This window comes from Rhinopithecus roxellana, chromosome 13 (assembly GCF_007565055.1).
Source record: "Rhinopithecus roxellana isolate Shanxi Qingling chromosome 13, ASM756505v1, whole genome shotgun sequence".
Taxonomy (NCBI): domain Eukaryota; kingdom Metazoa; phylum Chordata; class Mammalia; order Primates; family Cercopithecidae; genus Rhinopithecus; species Rhinopithecus roxellana.
Window position 1 is genome coordinate 86,532,826 of NC_044561.1, and position 19,179 is coordinate 86,552,004.

Consider the following 19,179-nt stretch of genomic DNA (forward strand, 5'->3'; position numbering starts at 1 on the left):
AAGAGTCAGACTAAATGTGGCAAAGTTATAGGAAAAATTTTTTCCCTCTTTATGTATGCATAACAGTGATGTGATAATCTGTCTACATAAGTCTAAAAGTGGTCTTTCCATAAGTAGACAATAAAAATTCCAAGTGATAAAAGTTTTGTTCAAGGAATAGTAAAACTGGAACACCAAAAAAAAAAAGTACTGTTTTCTTGTTGTTGTTACTATCAATATGTACTATACTTGTAAAAACAAATTGTCCACTTCTGGAGATACCCATGGTTTATTCAGCAGAGGACTGAATCGATAGGCTTAAATATAAATCAAAAGCTAAAGAAAACGGGCTTTGGAAATATTTGAACACTGGTGTTTAAGAATTACAAAGAAGTAGCAAACTTAGCACTGGCAACTCTTATTAATCAGCCTATTTGTCTTAAGGGGAAAAAAAAAGACTACAGATCGTAAAATTTTTACCCCGGAGGTCTTTCACTAAAGAGGTTGGGTATTAACCTCAGAACAGTCCTGCCTCATGAAGGAAAGAGCATTAAATGCAGCTTGAAGACAGCATCCCCTTTCCGTTTTCTCGGTAAACAGTAAACACAGCCTTTATTTAATACTGAATGAAGAAAACCTGTGGAATCCCTACTACCAGCAAAATAATATATTCATTTCTTAAAAGGATACAAAGATCAAATTTAGATCCCGCCTAGGTCTCATTTTCTTCTAATACCCAGAACAATCATTATTACCATTAATACAACAGTCGTCTACTAACTTCTGTGATCTAATTCTACTTAACTTTTATTAAAATGGTTCAATGATGTTGTATCATTAGCTCCACCAAAATAACACTAGAAAAGCATCCTATTATACAATTTTATAAACCTTAAGTGTGTTCTAGACCAGAACAGTCATCTGATGATAGGGCAATGGGTCAATAAAGAAAGCATTATATACACAGAATACAAAGTTTATTGTACAAAATTAAGGTCTTCGTATTTCATAGTTCACCAAGGCTAAAGAAACACTGGATAATTTAAGTCCTTCACAAAAATTTCACTTTTACTCCCCCTAATCTCTAACTATTAAAATGACCCAGCCAAATGTTACCAAAACAAACACTATAAATAACACCAAGTCCTTTAAAGATGACTGTCCCAAATGTTATTTCTTGGCATAGGTGATCTTCATAGCATGGGATGGTGTGATCTTAAATCCCTGTAAAGCATCCCTGGCAGCTCCAGCCTGCCCATCATTTTCAAATTCAACAAAAGCAATGTCATGCCTCCCTGGTACCAGACGTACTTCCTTGAAGCCAGGGAACCTATAAAGAAGAAAAACAATTCACGTATACAGCAAGTACATAAATGTTGGCTTTGTGTTAAAATTTGTTAAGCAACTTCCTAATACTAGTCCAAGAAAAATAACCATACCCTAACCAAGAATACTGAGTAGATGGAAGAGCCTAAAATATAATTGACACCATGGAGGAACTACAAGAATAAACTAATTCTATTTTATATTATATCAAAGCTTTGTTATTATATCAATCAGAGTTAAGAATTCAAACATTAGAGGAAATTTAGCTCTTTATTTGCTAAATCGGCAAATTGGCTCCAATTCATGATTCATCCCAGACCAAATCAATGAACCTGTAAGGAATTACTGCTGTGTGATCAATGGATTCAACCCATGGAAGTGCTACTTGTCCTGTGAGGAAGCTCTCAGAAAACAGACTTATTTATGAAAAAACTTACTGATTAAACAGCATGGATAACATCATCTCATTAGTCTCTTCTGGTAAGTTATTAAGGAATAAAATATAGTTTGGAGGGTAATCAGGGACCTATTAAAAAGTAAAAAGGCAAAGTTAGCTTGTAAGTTTAAACAGCATCGTAAGCTAGGGACGTGAAATCTTACTATACTAAACAATAAAACTGAAAAACAACGACACTGGAGAAATAAATCAAAACCTTACAGTAACTAAGCAAGGCAGACATTCAAGTCAAGACATTAAAGGTTTGGAAAATTACAAATCTCTTAAGTGTTTAACAGTATATGAAACAATTATGTTTTACACATCTGGAGGTGAGTCGTGATTGGAGAATTTTGTCACCTGGATAACATAATCAATGATCTTAACAAAATTACAGATGGCCAGCAATGTCACCCCTCCATAGCTGGTTACCAAACTCAGTATCAGATACTTAATTCCTCTTTACTATTACTACTTCCCAGCATATTAAACCCAAAAAAAGAAAAAAACAAAAAAACAAAAACGGAACTAGAACGATTACCACTGAGAACCACTGCTTAGGGACTTTTAATGCACTTATTTTTGGCAAGTAAATGAGATATGCACAGCATCTAGTTACATACAAACAAGCAGTAATAAACACTTAGTTTATTAGATATTACTCATTTGATATCCCATCCAGAGGTTATGGGGCACCAGAGAAAGAGTCTTGTATATAAGAAAAGAGCTCTGTCTTCAGGCTGCTTTCATTAAAGAGAAAAGAGCAAGTGTAGAAAACAATTAGCGAACAACTCAAGGCTTAGAGGATTAAGTGCTGGCATTTGTGAACTGGACTATAAATGCTGAGGAGATGAAAAATCCAAGTAACTTAAAACAAGAGGAGAAAAACCTCAGTGGTACAGAGAATTCTATGGATTTAAGGATCTTGCCAGACTCCAGCATCTGAAAACAAAAGTATGAAACCATCAGCACATTACTGAGGCTTTCTCTTTGAGGTACATCGTGGGGAGATTTAATACGGAGTTTCCAAAACATTTGTACATGGAGGCTTAAAAAAAAAAAAAAGGCTGAAATTTATTTGTGTTCAGGAAGTGCAAAGGTAACTATAAAACTGTATGCCCAAAGAGTGTGTGAGTCTCCAGAAAACACTAGTGTTTCAACCAACTGGAATGGAAGAGAGCCCCTGACCCTGCCAGTTAACCCTCACCCATGCAACTGTGGAAAGCTTTAGGTACTGTAGGGAAAACAAAAATGTCTGCTCCCAGCCCTCGCAGAGTTTAAAGTTTATCATTTTGATTCTGTCACTGATTCATTATGGAAAACAAGAAATAAAGTCAGGTGTTGTTTTCTCCCTCTAAAAAGGAATTAAAATGTTCTTCAGGAGTGAGTTTTTACATTACAGTGGAGACAATTTAACGCACTATGTCTTGTAGATGAAATCATTTTGTTTTTGGAGACATGCAAATTGTTGTATACTACTGTTGTAATCTTGACAATCTTATTTTAAGGTAAGCACGACATGGAAAAAAAATTACCTGAGGATTTGGTGTTGTATTTCCTTGGGTATTAGCTGAATTTGGAGTTCCCTAAGCAAAAGAAATAGGGAGAGTTTAAATATCCAATCCCTCCAAAAAGGCAGCAGGTATTTATATTTATAATTACTGCATTAAAAATAACATTAATTCCAACAGATATCCTTCTTATTCCATCTAATTTTACTTTAAGAATTTATACCTTAACACTGACTCAAACATTCATGTTCTTAATTTGTCGGTTATTTTTGTTAAGGCTAGCCCTAAATTTTAAATAGTATATTATAAAATTTAACCTCTTAGCTTTAAAATTATGAAGAAATATATAACAGAAAACCAAGGTCTAGTCTTAACTTTTAAAAACAGTTGGACATAAGTCATTTAGTAAAACTGACTTTTAATCACTTTCAATCCAGAAGTAATTACTTTTTGGTAAATTTCACTTTTTTTGTTGTTGTTGTTGAGATCGAGTCTTGCTCTTGTCGCCCAGGCTGGAGTGCAACGGCGTAATCTCACCTCACTGCCACCTCTGCCTCCTGGGTTCAAGCGATTCTCCTGCTTCAGCCTCCTGAGTAGCTGGGATTACAGGCATCCACCACCACAGTTGGCTAATTTTTTGTATTTTTAGTACAGATGGGGTTTCACCATGTTGGCCAGGCTGGTCTCGAACTCCTGACCTCAGGTGATCCACCCACCTCAGCCTCCCAAAGTGCTGGAATTATAGGCATGAGCCACCATGGCACCCAGCAGTATATTTCACTTTTATCTGGTATTTCAAATTATATTTTGTATTACTGAATTGTTCAAAGAAAGACACTTTGAGTGAAGTACTCATGATTAAAAATAATAACTACAGTATTATTTATAGGCAGCAAAACTTGAGAAATAAACCAAAAGGTATTAACATATTTTAGAGAATGATGGAATTAAATGCCATGCAAATTTAAAATTGCTTAATATAAATACGCATATGTTAAGGTTTATATTTTGTTTCTTAATACTGAATTTTAGAAGTCAACCATTCTAGCTTCTTAAAACCACCTTTTAAACACACATTTATGCACATATACAGACAAGCCTAAGATCATTCCTCACCTGTAAGACAAGCATCTATCAAGTTTTTAACACCAAGACAAACAGGAACTTTTTGGGTCTATCTTACCTGGCCAGGCTTTTTGTTTGCGGTTGTTGCAGTCTGTTCCACAGTTTTGGCTTTTTTCTTTTCTTTCTTCTTTTCTTTGTCAGCAAAAGTTCCACGCATTTTAGATATTATATCCGAATCTGTTTTTGCATACTGTATTCGCTGTTTTAATTATTTGAAAACAGGTTACTTCTCATGCTGAAGGATGTTTACACTAGTCATTAATATTTCAAATTTCATTACGCAAATACACTACAAGCTAATTTTAAACACATCCTTAAGGAAATCTGTCAAAATATACTGAGTGCCAAATGGAAATAAACGGTGGGATATAATTCATAATTTAGACAAAGTTAGATTCAAGTGTGTTTATTAGATTAAAAAACCCATACATTTTCGTGTGAGAAACATATGACTTTGAAATATCTGTGCCGCGGCTTCTCTCCATTTAATCGAAGAACAGAGAAAACTGCATTGAAGTGTTAAAGGGACAAATGAGCGGGCTCCACCAGCGGGCTTTGGAATCCAGAACTGTTCAAATCTCCTCGGTGCCTGGGAATCCGGCTCAAGACCAGCTATTCTAATCCAGAGGTTTTCAACAAACAACATATAAAACAAACAAAAGCAAAACTGCTCAGCTTGACATAGAACTGGGCTCCAGAGCCCAGTGGAGGCCAAATGCCCTTTTCTCTCCAAACCTACCCGCATCCTACAGTCACAGAGGGAGCACCCAGGGATGTAATTTGAGGGAGCTTGGGAAAAAGAAAGAAAATCACTGTTCTAGACTAATCCTGTTTTACAGACAGAATAGGCCCACAGAACACTAGGGCTAGTGTGGCAGAGCCCCCACTGGCAGAAAATTAGATGGAAAATTTCTTTTAAACCATTTTTAATAAGTTTATTTGAATTTTTTTTTCATTTTTCAGAATTCTAAACATCATAAATTTGGGGCCTTAAATATAACTTTTTTGCATGGTAACTTTTTGGATGTACTGCTCTGAGTTGTAACACTTGTATAGATTAATGTATCTACCACCACAAACAGGACACAGGGCAGTTCTATCACCTAAAAATCCCCTCATGCTTCCCCTTTGTTACCCCATCCCTCCTCTTCCAAACACTCATCTGTTCTCTGTCCCTGCTGCCCTTTCCAGAATGTCACACAGATAGGATCATGCATCACGTAACCCAGAGGCTGCCTTCCTTTACTTGGCATAATGCCTTTGAGATTCATCTATGCCGTTGCATTTAACGGCAAGTAGTATTTCATCGTATTGATGTACCAATTTGTTTTACATCATCCAATGAAGGATATTTGGTTTATAGTTTTTGGCGATTATGAATAAAGCTGCTATAAGCACGTGTGTTTAAAAAAACAGATGCACAAAGAACAAAAACAACAACAACAAAAAATGCATTGCAGAGTTGCCTTCCCCTTACCAGTGACTCTCAACAGAAGCAACGACGTGTCAATCAGCTGTGGGATGTGTCATATGGAATGTTACTTCCAATAGTTAAAGTACAGAAGACTGGGAATGACTTTCCTTTGAATCTATCACCTTTACGTGAAGTGACTTTAACACTGGAAACAACTTACCAAATTTTAAAATGTTTTAAAAGAAAGCAAAAGAATGGGATCACAGATAGTGTGACTGGACCACTTGCATATGCCTTCCGTGCCGACACCAAGAGGCACCTATTACAACAGGGAAAGGTTCAAAAACTTGTCCAGGATAGTATTTCATCAATTATAGTTTGCATTCCAAATGCCTGGAAAGCAGGTAAAAGTTCTGATGTGGTAGGTCTGGGCGAACCTGGGATTCTGCACTTTTAACAAGCACAAAGGTGGTAATGTTATTGGCATGGGGACCACACTTTGAGTAGCCCTGGCCTGAAGCATTATCACAAAACTACACTCAGTGCCAATGAACTGTCTGAATATTTCTGCCATGAGTTAAACTGTTATCTACATATGACTATCTGTAATCTCCAACCTCCATTTCAAGCAAACTCTTCCTCCCTGGAGCTGAAAGAATTACTACCTCTCTGATCAAAATGCAATAATCCTACAAATTACTGCTCTGTAGTCATCTGTACAAATTACTTTGTATAAAATAGGTATGCAAAATTTTATTGCCTCATATAACAAGAATTTGATCTTGATCTGAAAAGAACAAGAAACATTTTAAAGTAGTGTGGATTAACAAAGCAGAGAATTTGTCAAAACCAAGATCAATTCTTCCTCTTCTTTTACTTCAGCTAGAGATGACTACACTGGGGAAACAAGAGGGGAAGGAGTAAGCCTAAACCCACACCTCAGAATCCCAGGCTCTTTCTGGCTGGTCTGGGCCGCTGTACCACAGTGGCTTTAAGTGTGCTTATCCCTGCATGTAACTCTGCTAGTCTTGCCATCATCATCTAACCAAAAGGAGACAAGTTGAAGGGTTAGACTAACTTCTGACTTCGTCCTAAGGGTTCCCTCACAACTCCCTTGGCTCTGCAACCTTGTGCCTGACCTGAACAGATCTTGGGTGACCTGATTTGTCTGTCCTTATGACCGAGTCACCTGTGAAAATATCTGATCTCAGCAATAGCTCTTAGCTGGTTCATTTAAACCAGTGGTTCTCAACCAGAGGTGATTTTGTCTGCCAGGGCACAACTGGCACTAGCTGGAGACATTACTCGTTGTTATGCTACTGGCACCCTGCGGGTAGAGGCCAGGGATGCTGTTAAACACCCTGTAATGAACAAGACAGGCCCCTGCAACAAAGAATCATTCATTTCAAAACGTCCAAAGTGACAGGGTTGAGAAACCCTAGTCTAGACTAAATACCTGTTAGAGATAAAAATCTAACCACAACTTAGAGAAGGGCAAGATTGACTTATGCCAAAGTTTTCATGACGAAGCCCTTAGGAAGACGGTTCTATTTTACTAAGGTACTTTTGGCATTAATTAAATGCCCTTGAATCAGAGAGAGTAATTCTGTTCTGAGTTCCAAGTTATAGCAAATTTTGTTCATTTCTGATCTGGTATGTTGGAGTTAAAACAGAAGAGCAACTAAAACCACAATAAGACATAAACAAGACAGCCCAAAAAACTCTATTTCCCCTCTTCTAAGATGCTGGAGATTTGGCAGTATCTGTTACCTTTCTGTAGGAAAAGAATGGACCTCCCAAAATGCTTCAATACAATAATCAATCTAATACACTTTTCCCACTAATTTTAAAAAATAATTAGTTGGCAAGATGAAGCTGGTGCCCAACACAGCAAACAATTTCCTTTCCTGTATCTGAGTAACAGACACATGCAAACTTGTCATCTCCACTTAGCAAAATAGCTCTAAACCCTCCATGGGAAGAAACTTTCTTTCAAGTTAAAATGTTCAAGTTAAAATTACTTTCAAGTTAAAGTAATTTTAGATGTAAGCTAAAACCCAGACCCTATGCTGCTGCCAACTGAGATCTCAATTATGGTGTTTCCTCATACTACTACGCGAGACCCACTGGTTTCAGGCAACACCAATTTACTAAAAATTAGATTACACAGGTACTATCCCACAGTTTCCTGGGATAGGTCTGTCCACAAAAATGGTGTCTAGTCAGCTGGGAAGTGATGGGTAAAGAAGAGCTGGATAGAGGATGAGAAGAACTTGCTCTAGTAACAGAAAAAAAGGTGCTCAGTCCTGAATTAAACATCGTGGTATAAAACAGCAGTCCTCGATCCTGACTAACACAGTGAAACTCCATCTCTACTAAAATACAAAAAATTAGCCAGGCATGGTGGTAGGCGCCTGTAGTCCCAGCTACTTGGAAGGCTGAGGCAGGAGATTGGCGTGAACCCGAGAGGTGGAGCTTGCAGTGAACTGAGATCGCGCCACTGCACTCCAGCCTGGGCGGCAGAGCAAGACTCCGTCTCAAAAAATAATAATAATAATAATAAATAAATAAATAAATACAAACAGGGGTCCTCACATTACTGTCTGTAGCGAACACTGCCTGTTCTTATCTGTGACTGCTCTTCCTGCTATAAAAGCAGAGTTGAGTAGTAGCTGCAACACAGATTATCTGGCTTGCAAAGTGTAATGTATTTACTATCTGGTCCTTTATGGAAAGTTTGCTGACCTGTAATACAGAAAAAAAAAAAAAAATCACAATACTAGCTGTTGGATTAGTTGTCAACTCCTGATGCTGCCACTGGTTATATTACTATAACCTAGAAGAACAATTAAACTTTCTGTGCCTGGTTCTTCATCTGTAAAATGAAGGGATTAGATCAGTGGTCTGTACCACAGTCTGAGCCAAACCCTGCCCATGGCCTGCATGGCCTTACATGAACTTTTTTTGATAATGTTAAAGGGTTGTTAAAAAACATAAGCACATAAAAGAATAGGTAACAGAAACCACATATGGCCTACAAAGCCTAAAGTATTAGGTACTTCTTTACAGTTTTTGCTGATGCCTGCATTAGACCAAAGAATCAATTTGTTTATACTTCAGAGGTGGTAAAACTGACCACACGCACAGAGCCAGTTAATAGTACAACCAGAATGAAGACCCAGCTCCTCTAAACCCTGGTCTCTGGCTCTTTGTCCAACACTCCTTCACATCACATTCTAATCGCAGAAAAAAAGCAGTTTGGAATCCACACCCAAGGTACAGTATATTCCCTCAGACATAGAGAACCCCTTGCTTCACACTCTGTGGTCACCGTTATCTGATCCTCTACATCTCTGATTTACATCAAGGGCCTCCTGAGTTTCCCACTTCCTTTCTGTCCCTCCCACAATGCGACCTTCATCCAGCAGCTAGATGTGAATGTCATTATGACATTCCTGAGTTTAAAACTCTCCATGCATAACCATTTCATTTCCATTGTTATTCCTAAAACCTATGAGTTTAAACCTATCATTTTTCTTTAGATCACTGTTTCATCTAGACTGTGTAGCTTCTGACATATAGTATTTCACTATAGCATTTTCTAAAACTTCAGACTGAATTTCCTCTTTAGCTCTTGACTTTTGTAATGTTTTACAAGTTTACAAACAGGTTTCTTTTCAAGTCTTCCAGGTTATTATTAATTTCTAACTTTTTGAGATAAGACTATCGCCTAGACTGCCATTATTTTTTTAAATATTCTACATCTCAATGTATTTTGTTTTCAGCCATCTTGACCGTCATAAATTAAACTCTACTGCTATTGTTTTTCTATAAAAACACATAAACCCAAACACATGAAATTAAAAGCAGAAAGCAACAGCCACAGTTTCAAGCATATTTACAAATCTACTGTACCATCAATATCATTAATTTCTTGATTAAAGTGAAATAATGGAATTGGCTTACCATTGGTTTACCATAAAATGGAAATCCTTGTAACTGTCTCAAAGCATTCGTGGATGAGCCCAGTTCCTTAAATATGACAAAGGCCTGCCCCCTCATCTTCATGGTCTTTAAAGCCACAATGTCCACCACATGACCGAACTGAGAAAACAGGGCATACAGGGATCTCTTCAATTCTGTCCAAATTAGAAAAGAAACAAGTCATTGGTAATAAGATAATGACAAAAGTCTTCATAAAATGATACTGCATTGAGTTGCCTCCCCACCACTCACTTATTTATAGTTATATATATTTAATGTTTATAAAAACATATACTATTCCATTGGCTATATGTAATTTTAAAAGTCAGATGAAACCATTATATCTATGAGTAGAAACAGACTGTACACACTGTCAATTCCTACCTATTTTTGTTTTTTAAAAGCCTTCAAATCCCTATAGGAAATGGGATAAACCATTATTTCAGGCACTAAGATGACGAGGTGAGAGGTTTTGAGGCAATACAATTTTTAAGACAGTAGTAAATAAACACATTTTAGTAGTGAACAAGTATTTTAAAAAGCACTTACCTTCCTTTTTAATTTTGTCATTCATATTGTTGATATAAATAGTATGATTTGGTCTGATATCCATGTTTGTGTTAAATTCTTCAGAAGGAGACAGTAAAAAATCTGTTATAAAAAGGAAGGAGTAAATTATACTGGACTGTGGCATAAGGACACAACACAAGAATTATTAACCTTTCACTTCTCTTTCAATCCCAATTGTCAGAAAATGTGTTTGGCTGAAGCCTTTAGTGTACCTCCAGCACCTACTAGCCCTCCTTTTCATACAAAAGGAGAAGAGTTTCTCATGCTCAAAACTTGGAGCACCAATACCTAGCCAGATTTTAGTAACATCATTTAATTCAACACATTTATTTTCACACTTACTTTTCACTTATGACAATATTTTCTTTCCACCTCCTCAATAATTTTAAAATGCAGATTTGAAGAAAAATGACAGAGTAGTAAATGTACATCCAGTGAAAATCATCAGGTTAAACATTAATGGAGTTTGCCAACTACTTCTTAGGTGCACTTACAAAGTCCTTCCATACCTATTACTTAATTTGTATACAGCATCACCAAGCTATCTGGACTCCAAGGTTACCTCTAACCGACTTGAAAGAAAGGAGCTCAATGACAGCAGTGTGGCATGACCCTTAAACTCAGATTCTAGTACCAGTCAGATGTTAATTCAAATCCTATTTATGCTTATTAGCTGTTTGCCTGAGGGAAGTTCCTTAATCTGTCAGGTCCTCAACAGTAAAATGAGAATGGTAACAGAACCTACCCAATCGAACTCAGAAGACTGAATGAGTTCTAGCACAGGTTTGCATCAGCGGTAAGCACTTAGAGTAGCTATTATTAACAGCTATTACCACTTAAGGAACGTGCCTAAGGTCACACAGCTAATAAGCATCAGGCCTGGAAATTCAGCCCCTGCTTTCTCCTCTACACTTCTCTTCCTCGTCTACCACACTATTGCATTTTTTTACGTGGTTTTTACTTGCAAATTGCGAACCTGCTTGATTTCCTTGTGTGTCCCACATATTCCTTTATCTCACAAATATTTACAGAGCATCCACTGTACGTGAACAGCATTGGATGATTAACAAGGGAAGAGCCTACAAGCAGGTGCTGCACTTGCGCAGGTAACAGGTAAAACGTAACGCTTCTCCAAGCCTTGGGACCCCCAAATCGAAATCTGGAGAAGCGGCAAGGGTCACAAAGGAGACGACGAAATGGAATTGACTGAGGCAGAGGTCAAACTGAAGGTAGGGGGACAAAGGGGAGGCTCTTGCGGGGTTTCATGCGAGGTTTGATCGTGGGCTGGACTGTTTCAGGGGCACCCTGAATTACCCGCCACCACCAAAAGGGAACCGCTGGAAGACACCTGAAAGCGCAGTGAACTGTCAACGCCTCGCACAAGCAGACGGACATTATCCTTTACTTCCTAAGCGCAAGCCTCCCGCCTCTCCAGACAGAAGCACCTTCGCCCGAGGCCCCCTAACGAAGTCCGAGGGAGCTGCCACGCCATGCCCGGCCCCAGAGTCAGTCTCCCATCTCTTCCTTGCCTCCGGCCTACCCGGGTACTCCGAGATCCAAACCCGGGCCAAACGCGTCCCCACCCCAGCTTCGCGCTTCGTCCGCTCCCAGCTGCAACAGGGGAGAAAAGGGCCGAGGAGCCAGGAAAACCGAAACAGCGAGGTAAAAGGTGCACGAACCCACCTAAGGCCTACGCCGTCTCCCGTAAGAACCAAAAGCAGGAAACGCAGCCAGGCACCGGAAGTAACGTTGCCACGCTCCTCAATCGAGCGCCCACAAGTCTACAAGCCGAGCGCAGAGCAGATCGATGCTTCCGGGTCTCTGGCGGTCCGGGCTGGTAATCTCTCTGCGCGTGCGTATGCCCTGCGGGCAGGAGAAGAGTCCGGAAATGGAAATGGGGAAAGGGACGGGGTTTGTGGGGACCATGCTGCGAGGGAATAGGGAAGAAGAGTGAATCATTTCCCGTACCACGACCTTGCGAAGCTTTACCCCGCGCAAGAGTGCCTTCCACCTTTACAAATCCTATGTAATTTTACGGGCTGTGCCCCTCATGCTACGGGGCAGTTCTGGTTTCGCCCTTCTTTGGGCTCTGGCTGCCTCGGTTTAAAATCACCTTTAGGATAGCGGGTTCCTCCTGCCTCCAAGTCTCCTCTGATTCTTGGGGCTCTGCAGGAACTGTCCTCCAACACTCTGCTGATGAACTTGAATCTCAGAGGCTTCCCAGTTTGAGGGCCTAGGGCAGACAGAACTGGTGTCTGCCCAATTCTCATCTCTCACCAGATAAGGCAACCATGCTGAGTAGAACCCAGTCATCTCAAAAAAATAATTCCCTACCACCCTTCCCACTCTTTTCTTCCCACAAAAAGTCTAGATTTTTCTAGGATATCTAACGAGTTAGTATTTATGCCAAGCTGAATGGGAATTCCCAAAAAAATCCCCATGCTTTCATTCATTCATCCATTCATCAGATATCTGTAAAGCATTACCTGGAATATGAAATGGTTGTTAAGAGTCAAGTGGAACCTAATCTTGTACCCTCTGCTTAACTAGTCTCTCTGATCTTCACTTTTTTCATCTGTAAAATAGGGATCCTAATAGTATCTCCTTCTAGTTGTTGTAAGCATTAAATGAGCTAAAATAAATGTAAAGTGGTTGGCACATTACCAGACACAAAATAAATGCTCAAAAATGTTATTTCTGAATTCTGGCTATAACTTGGTTATATTGGTGAGGCTCAAAAATGTTATTTCTGAGTTCTAGCTATAACTTGGTTATATTGGTGAGGCAGGTAGCTGTCAAATAAGTTGGTTTTATCAGCTGGGAATTTTTATTTTTTAAAAAACACCTAAAGTTGCAACAACTTGAAAATAATATAAGCTTCTTAAGGGTGGGGATTTTGTGTGCTCTGTTCACTCAAGTACCCTTAGTAATGAGAATAGTGACTGATAATTAATATATATTGGATAAATGAATGAATGACATGGAAAACTAGGCAACAGTAAACAAATATGCTTTGAACATGCAGATGAGTGTAGAAAATGTTAAGGGATCACAGAAAAACATCCTTTTATTATATAGATCTAATACTACAAGAAATGGCTGAGTGTAGTAGCTCACACCTGTAATCCCAGCATTTGCGGAGGCTGAGACAGGAGGACTGGTTGAGGCCAGGAGTTTGAAATCATCCTGGGCAACATAGTGAGATCTCATCTCTGAAATAAATAAATAAATAAATGAGAAATTCCTATCTTAAAGAATTATAAGTATATCTTTAACAAATTAAAAGAGAATATAAACTTAATATAAACAATTTCTAAATAACAAAGGACAAGCTGTTCTGCGTATTAGTATGAGCATCTCAACAGTTAGTTCTATTTGTTGATGGCTAAGCTACTGAGAATAAACTATACTTTTTATTATATAAGGGAATCTAGCCAAGAGTTGATAACTGTTAAAAGAGAATAAGATGTGATTATGCAAAGACACTCCAACCTAGAAGAAAATACCACAGGAAATACAGAGGTCTGAAGACAGACTGCATATCATGTTCTATTAACAATTAAATTACAGCTATTGTACATTACACTGTGAGAAGCAGATCATCCATTGCCAACTCAGCTGCAATGGTCTGCATGCACTTTTCCAGGTTCTTCTAAAAAGAACCAGTGCACTGTCCTTGGGCAGTCACTCTGTGCATTCCAATAACCTGTTAATGATTCTCAGTGGTTTCCTGAATGATCTGAGAAACCAGTAATTGAAAACAGTACAGGAAGGGAATGATAGGGATCGAGTAGCTTTTCTGGTTTTGTGAGAAACCTTGCATAGCCTGGTTATATAACTATATTAAGAATATTATAGCAGCTAAACTATGGTCACATGTACTGTAAAACATCATCACTTTATAACCAGATCCGCTTCTTGAGGGTCAGATCAGGAATCAGATGTCCAAAACTCACCTTTTTAAAAACTAGAAGGGACAAATGAGTTTTGTTAGTTCTGCTCAGTCTGTTCTTTCATATTTGGGTTAGGCATCATGATTTACTTTCCTGTGAAACAGGTTTTTTCCATCGAGAGAAACAAGAAGGCAGCGCCGTAACCACCCTATCCAATGTCATGTATCTGCAGATGATAAAACTCGCTTATTTTCGGAGGAGCAGAAAAATTACTACAAACAGTAGGGAATAAAACTGTGCCAAGATGTCTAAATTATAAGGATGATAACTGAGGTGTCTCTTAGTGACTCCGAATACACATATATTTTCTACCTTATCTGCACCTGTTTTATGTTTCTCATTAAATGTTTTTGGTATCCTGCTACAGTAGTTTTGAGGAGCCATGTATAAAGGAAGATGCATCATAAAACTGGTGGATAAATTTTGTCTTATTTATGTTAGATAGAGCCACAAAATGTGTGGCAATTCGTCTGTATCTTCTTTCTTCCCCCAGATGGTGATTACATTAAGAAATTTATCTAGAGTGAAATTATTTTCACAACAAGCATTAAACAAATCTAGGCATTATTGTTGAGCATCAAATCAGGTTTATGTTTTCCTGGGAAGTTGGGATAATATTGGCTGAAACTTCCTAAAAAGCACCACTCTCCCTCCCCCAGTTCAGGGAGGAAATAATTTTGTGCAATTAATTTTCTTTCATTTTACTTCTTACTATTTTATTCTTTGTGGATACAGTCTTGTTTTTAGGAATGAAAAAAACTAGAATATGACTATTGCCTCTGATGTGTACTACTGTATTAATGTTAAGAATAGTGTGTCTTTCACATGCACCAAAATACCCTCTCCCCAGAATGGGTGATATCTCAGATAGGTTATGAGAATGTGCACATTCCATAAAGTTTGGAAATGGTAGTTTTTCTTTGAGGACCTGATCATTAATCCAAAGAAGTGTGGGGAAAACCTGAACTTTTTTGGTGAACTTTTTGTGAGACGTGTAGGTTGTGCTCAGTATTGTATCACCTGCCCTCCCCTAAAGCTAGCTAAAGTAGCATCATACAACTGCCGTTCTCTTTGAGACTAGAAAATTAAGATTTCAGTCTCATGAGATGACCCCATGAAACAAAATATTATGCACACACAACTTTTAAATATAGTGGGTTTTGCTTCTCCTATAATTAATCACTGTAAATTTTTTTTTGAGTCTTAAGCCTTAGGACAGTTTGGAAATACAAATTTTAAAAAGAACAGCTTTAAAAAAAAAAAAAAACACTGCCAGGCCCTGACTGTAATTTCAAAAGTGATATATCATTGATTTCATGGGCATTCCCCAGATATCTTAATCCAGTGCTGAGAAGCTGCATTTGTAGCAAACTCCCAGATGATGCTGATGCTGCTGGTCCCATACCGCATTTTGGGTAGCAAGAACCTAAACATTTCTTTTTTAAGAATGGTTGGGGCCAGGCGTGGTGGCTCACTTTGTAATGTCAGCACTTTGAGAGGCCAAGGTGGGTGGATCACGAGGTAAGGAGTTCGAGACCAGCCTGGCCAACACGGTAAAACCGTGTCTCTACTATAAATACAAAAATTAGCTGGGTGTGGGTGTAATCCCAGCTAGTCTAGAGCCTGAGGCAGGAGAATCACTTGAACCCAGGAGGCGGAGGTTGCAGTGAGCCGAGATCACGCCACTGCACCCCAGCCTGGGCGACAGAGCTAGACTCTATCTCGAAAAAAAAAAGGAAAAAAAAAAAAAAATGAATGGTTGGTAGGCCAGGCGTGGTGACTCATGCCTGTGGTCCTAGAGCTTTGGGAGGCTGAGGTGGGTGGATCACTTGAGGTTAGGAGCTTGAGACCAGCCTGGCCAACATGGTGAAACCCCGTCTCTACTGGAATAAAAAAAAAAAAAGCCAGGTACAGTAGCGCATGCCTGTAGTCCCAGCTACTTAGGAGGCTGAGGTGGGAGAATTGCTTGAACCCGGGAGGCGGAGGTTGCAGTGAGCCAGGATCACACCACTGCACTCCAGCCTGGGTGACAGACCAAGACTCCATCTCAAAAAAAAGAAAGAATGGTTCTAGTATCAAACTGTAGTTATCTTTGGATCCACAGAGATTCTATCAGATACAGAATCCTATCTTCTTATCCAAACACAAATCAACTATTTCTTTCAACGGAGCTCGTATTTATTTGAAACTTTATTTTAACTGCCTTCTACTGGGCATTTGGAAATAAACCTGAAGTGAGAGAAAGAAAGTCTGGAATATGTATTCTTTTTAACAGGCGATTGCTTGTTTGGGGAGCCCTGGGTCACTTCCTAATTTGTGGTAGTCATTTCAGCTGTTCACAAATATTGTGATTCTTGTTCCTTCCAGGCCCATGGAGGGCTTGCACTACTCTACATCCTTTGAAAATGGGCATGGCCATGTCACTGCTTTGGCTAATGAATTGTGAGAGCATAAGACATGCATCACTTCCAGGTAGGAACATCACAGGACAGTGCACAATTTGCCAGGTGCCCTTTTTCCTTTCCTTGTGATCTTGGAAACATATCCCAAGATGGAACCTCTGTCAAGTGTAGGCCTTAATGATTAAAGGACACCCTCCTCCTGCCCAACACACACACACACACACACACACACACACACAAACACACACAAGTTCAAATTGGTCATGTAATATAAGCAAGAAATAATTAACTGATATTTAGGGGATATTTGTTAATGCAGCATAGCCTAGCCCCTCCTGACTTTACACATTGATCAAAATCACCTCTGAGAAATAATTCTTGGCTGGGCATGGTGGTTCACACCTGGCCTGTAATTGCAGCACTTTGGGAGGCTGAGGCAGGTGGATTGCTTTAGGTCAGTAGTTCAAGACCAGCCTGGCCAATATGGTGAACCCCCATCTCTACTGAACATAGAAAAACTAGCCAGGCGGCCGGGCGCGGTGGCTCAAGCCTGTAATCCCAGCACTATGGGAGGCCGAGACGGGCGGATCACGAGGTCAGGAGATCAAGACCATCCTGGCTAACATGGTGAAACCCCGTCTCTACTAAAAATACAAAAAACTAGCCGGGCGACCTGGCGGGCGCCTGTAATCCCAGCTACTAGGGAGGCTGAGGCAGGAGAATGGCGTGAACCCGGGAGGCGGAGCTTGCAGTGAGCTGAGATCCGGCCACTGCACTCCAGCCTGGGTGACAGAGCGAGACTCCGTCTCAAAAAAAAAAAAAAAAAGAAAAGAAAAACTAGCCAGGCATGGTTGCATGCGCCTGTAATCCCAGCTACTCAGAAGCCTGAGGGAGGAGAATTGCTTCAACCCAGGAGGTGGAGGTTGCAGTGACCTGAGATCCTGCCGCTGCACTCCAGCCTGGGCGACAGCGCAAGACTCTGTCTCAAAAGAAAAAAAGAATTCTCACAAAGTTCAAAAGAGTTTTGAACTATTTCACGACTACAAACTATTTTTGGTACATAAGAGATTATATGTCTGAGGTGACTCATACCTTTTAAAGGGGAAGTCAAAGTAATCAATGTTCTTCTGCATAACTGACATTCCAAAAAAAAAAAAAAAACACAAAGTAATCAATGTATAGCTATAGGATCCATCTTCCGAGTGACCTTTATTGAGTAATTTAATCCCACATTTATTAAGCACCTATGTAAGATGACTATATGTGAGAAAATATGTTAGGGCCAAGCTTAGAGAAGAATTCGTGGTTGGTGGCATTTTCACAAACCTTTAGAGAAGGATTCTGAAGACATAAAGAGATACCATGCTCACGGTCTAATTTTAGGTTGGTAGAATCATCTTGCAACACAAGATCAGGTATGTATAAAATGTATCAGGCAAGATTCAACCTCAGGAGACAGGTTGGATTCTTATCACAAAGAAGTTGAAAGAAAAAATTCTGAGGGCTCTAATTTGAATTGCAGATTATGCACAGACATGACAACCCTGAAAATTATTTCTGTCTAGGGAATCCAAAACAATTATGTAAATGAGGCTGATATTTCCTATTCTATTTTAAGGTGAATGTGGGTCAGTTCAAGTATTGTAAATTTCTCTATCATCCACTGGCAGAAACATCATCACAAGAGTTAATGAGTTTATTAAAATTGGTGGTGAAAAAATAAGAAATTGTGTTTGTCTCATTGATATTGGATGGTCGCTCTTTAATCATAGTCTTTGTTCAGCTTTAATATGAAGCTACTTCCTGACATTTAATGTTACCAAATTACTTCAACTTTCCAAAGATATTAATATAACTTATAATACATTTTGTCGTCTCAGTAGAGGATTATGAATAAGACTGGTCAGTTTAGAGGCCTGAAAGAAATTAGTTCTAACTTATTTCCTTGTGGCTGAAATTGCAAATGTCAGATTCCATTACAAGAGGCTGAGATGGGAAGAGCTCATTCCTTCCTTCGGTTAACATAGGATATCCCAGAAGTCTTTGTACAGTGTCAAGCTTTAAATGCTTTAAGTAGCCTAAAACCATACTAAGACGTTGGGACTGTCTTACCTTTATTTGGCACCTACAACATAGAAAATTCTATGTCTTACCTTTATTGGGCACCTTCACTGTCTTACCTTTATTGGGCACCTTCACTGTCTTACCTTTATTGGGCACCTACAACATAGCAAATCCTGTTAGCTGTTGGAGATACAGTAGTGAGGAAGACAGGCATGGTCCCTGCTATCACAGAGCTTCCCATCTCACAGATGTCAAATCAACATGTCAGTGTTTGGGAGTTGTGAATAACTACTATGGAGGTGCTCCCGTCACTGTTGCTGCATGATAAACTACCTCAAAAAGTTATTACTTAAAACAACAACTGTTAGATTATGCCTCATGAACCCAGTAGATCAGGAATTCAGTCAGACTGTGG

The 19,179-nt window shown here is 39.1% G+C and overlaps 1 protein-coding gene across 1 annotated transcript; it reads right to left on the bottom strand.

Moving 5' to 3' along the window:
* Window positions 1–567: 567 nt before the first annotated feature.
* SNRPB2 (small nuclear ribonucleoprotein polypeptide B2) lies at window positions 568–12,118 on the bottom strand. The gene is made up of 7 exons (XM_010381463.2): window positions 12,029–12,118; window positions 10,325–10,426; window positions 9,758–9,930; window positions 4,436–4,576; window positions 3,277–3,327; window positions 1,743–1,831; window positions 568–1,309 (listed from the first exon to the last, which is right to left on the bottom strand). Exons 2-7 carry the CDS (start codon window positions 10,386–10,388, stop codon window positions 1,150–1,152), a joined length of 678 nt encoding a protein of 225 aa, XP_010379765.1. The 5' UTR covers window positions 10,389–10,426; window positions 12,029–12,118; the 3' UTR covers window positions 568–1,149.
* Window positions 12,119–19,179: the final 7,061 nt, after the last annotated feature.

Coding starts and splice junctions, on each gene's coding strand:
- SNRPB2 (XM_010381463.2), bottom strand. CDS start 10,388: ATGGATATCAGACCAAATCATACTATTTATATCAACAATATGAATGAC. Junction 3,328..4,435: donor CAAACAAAAAGCCTGGCCAG/GTAAGATAGACC, acceptor TCTTTTGCTTAG/GGAACTCCAAATTCAGCTAA. Junction 1,310..1,742: donor TTATCCATGCTGTTTAATCA/GTAAGTTTTTTC, acceptor TCTTCTTTATAG/GTTCCCTGGCTTCAAGGAAG.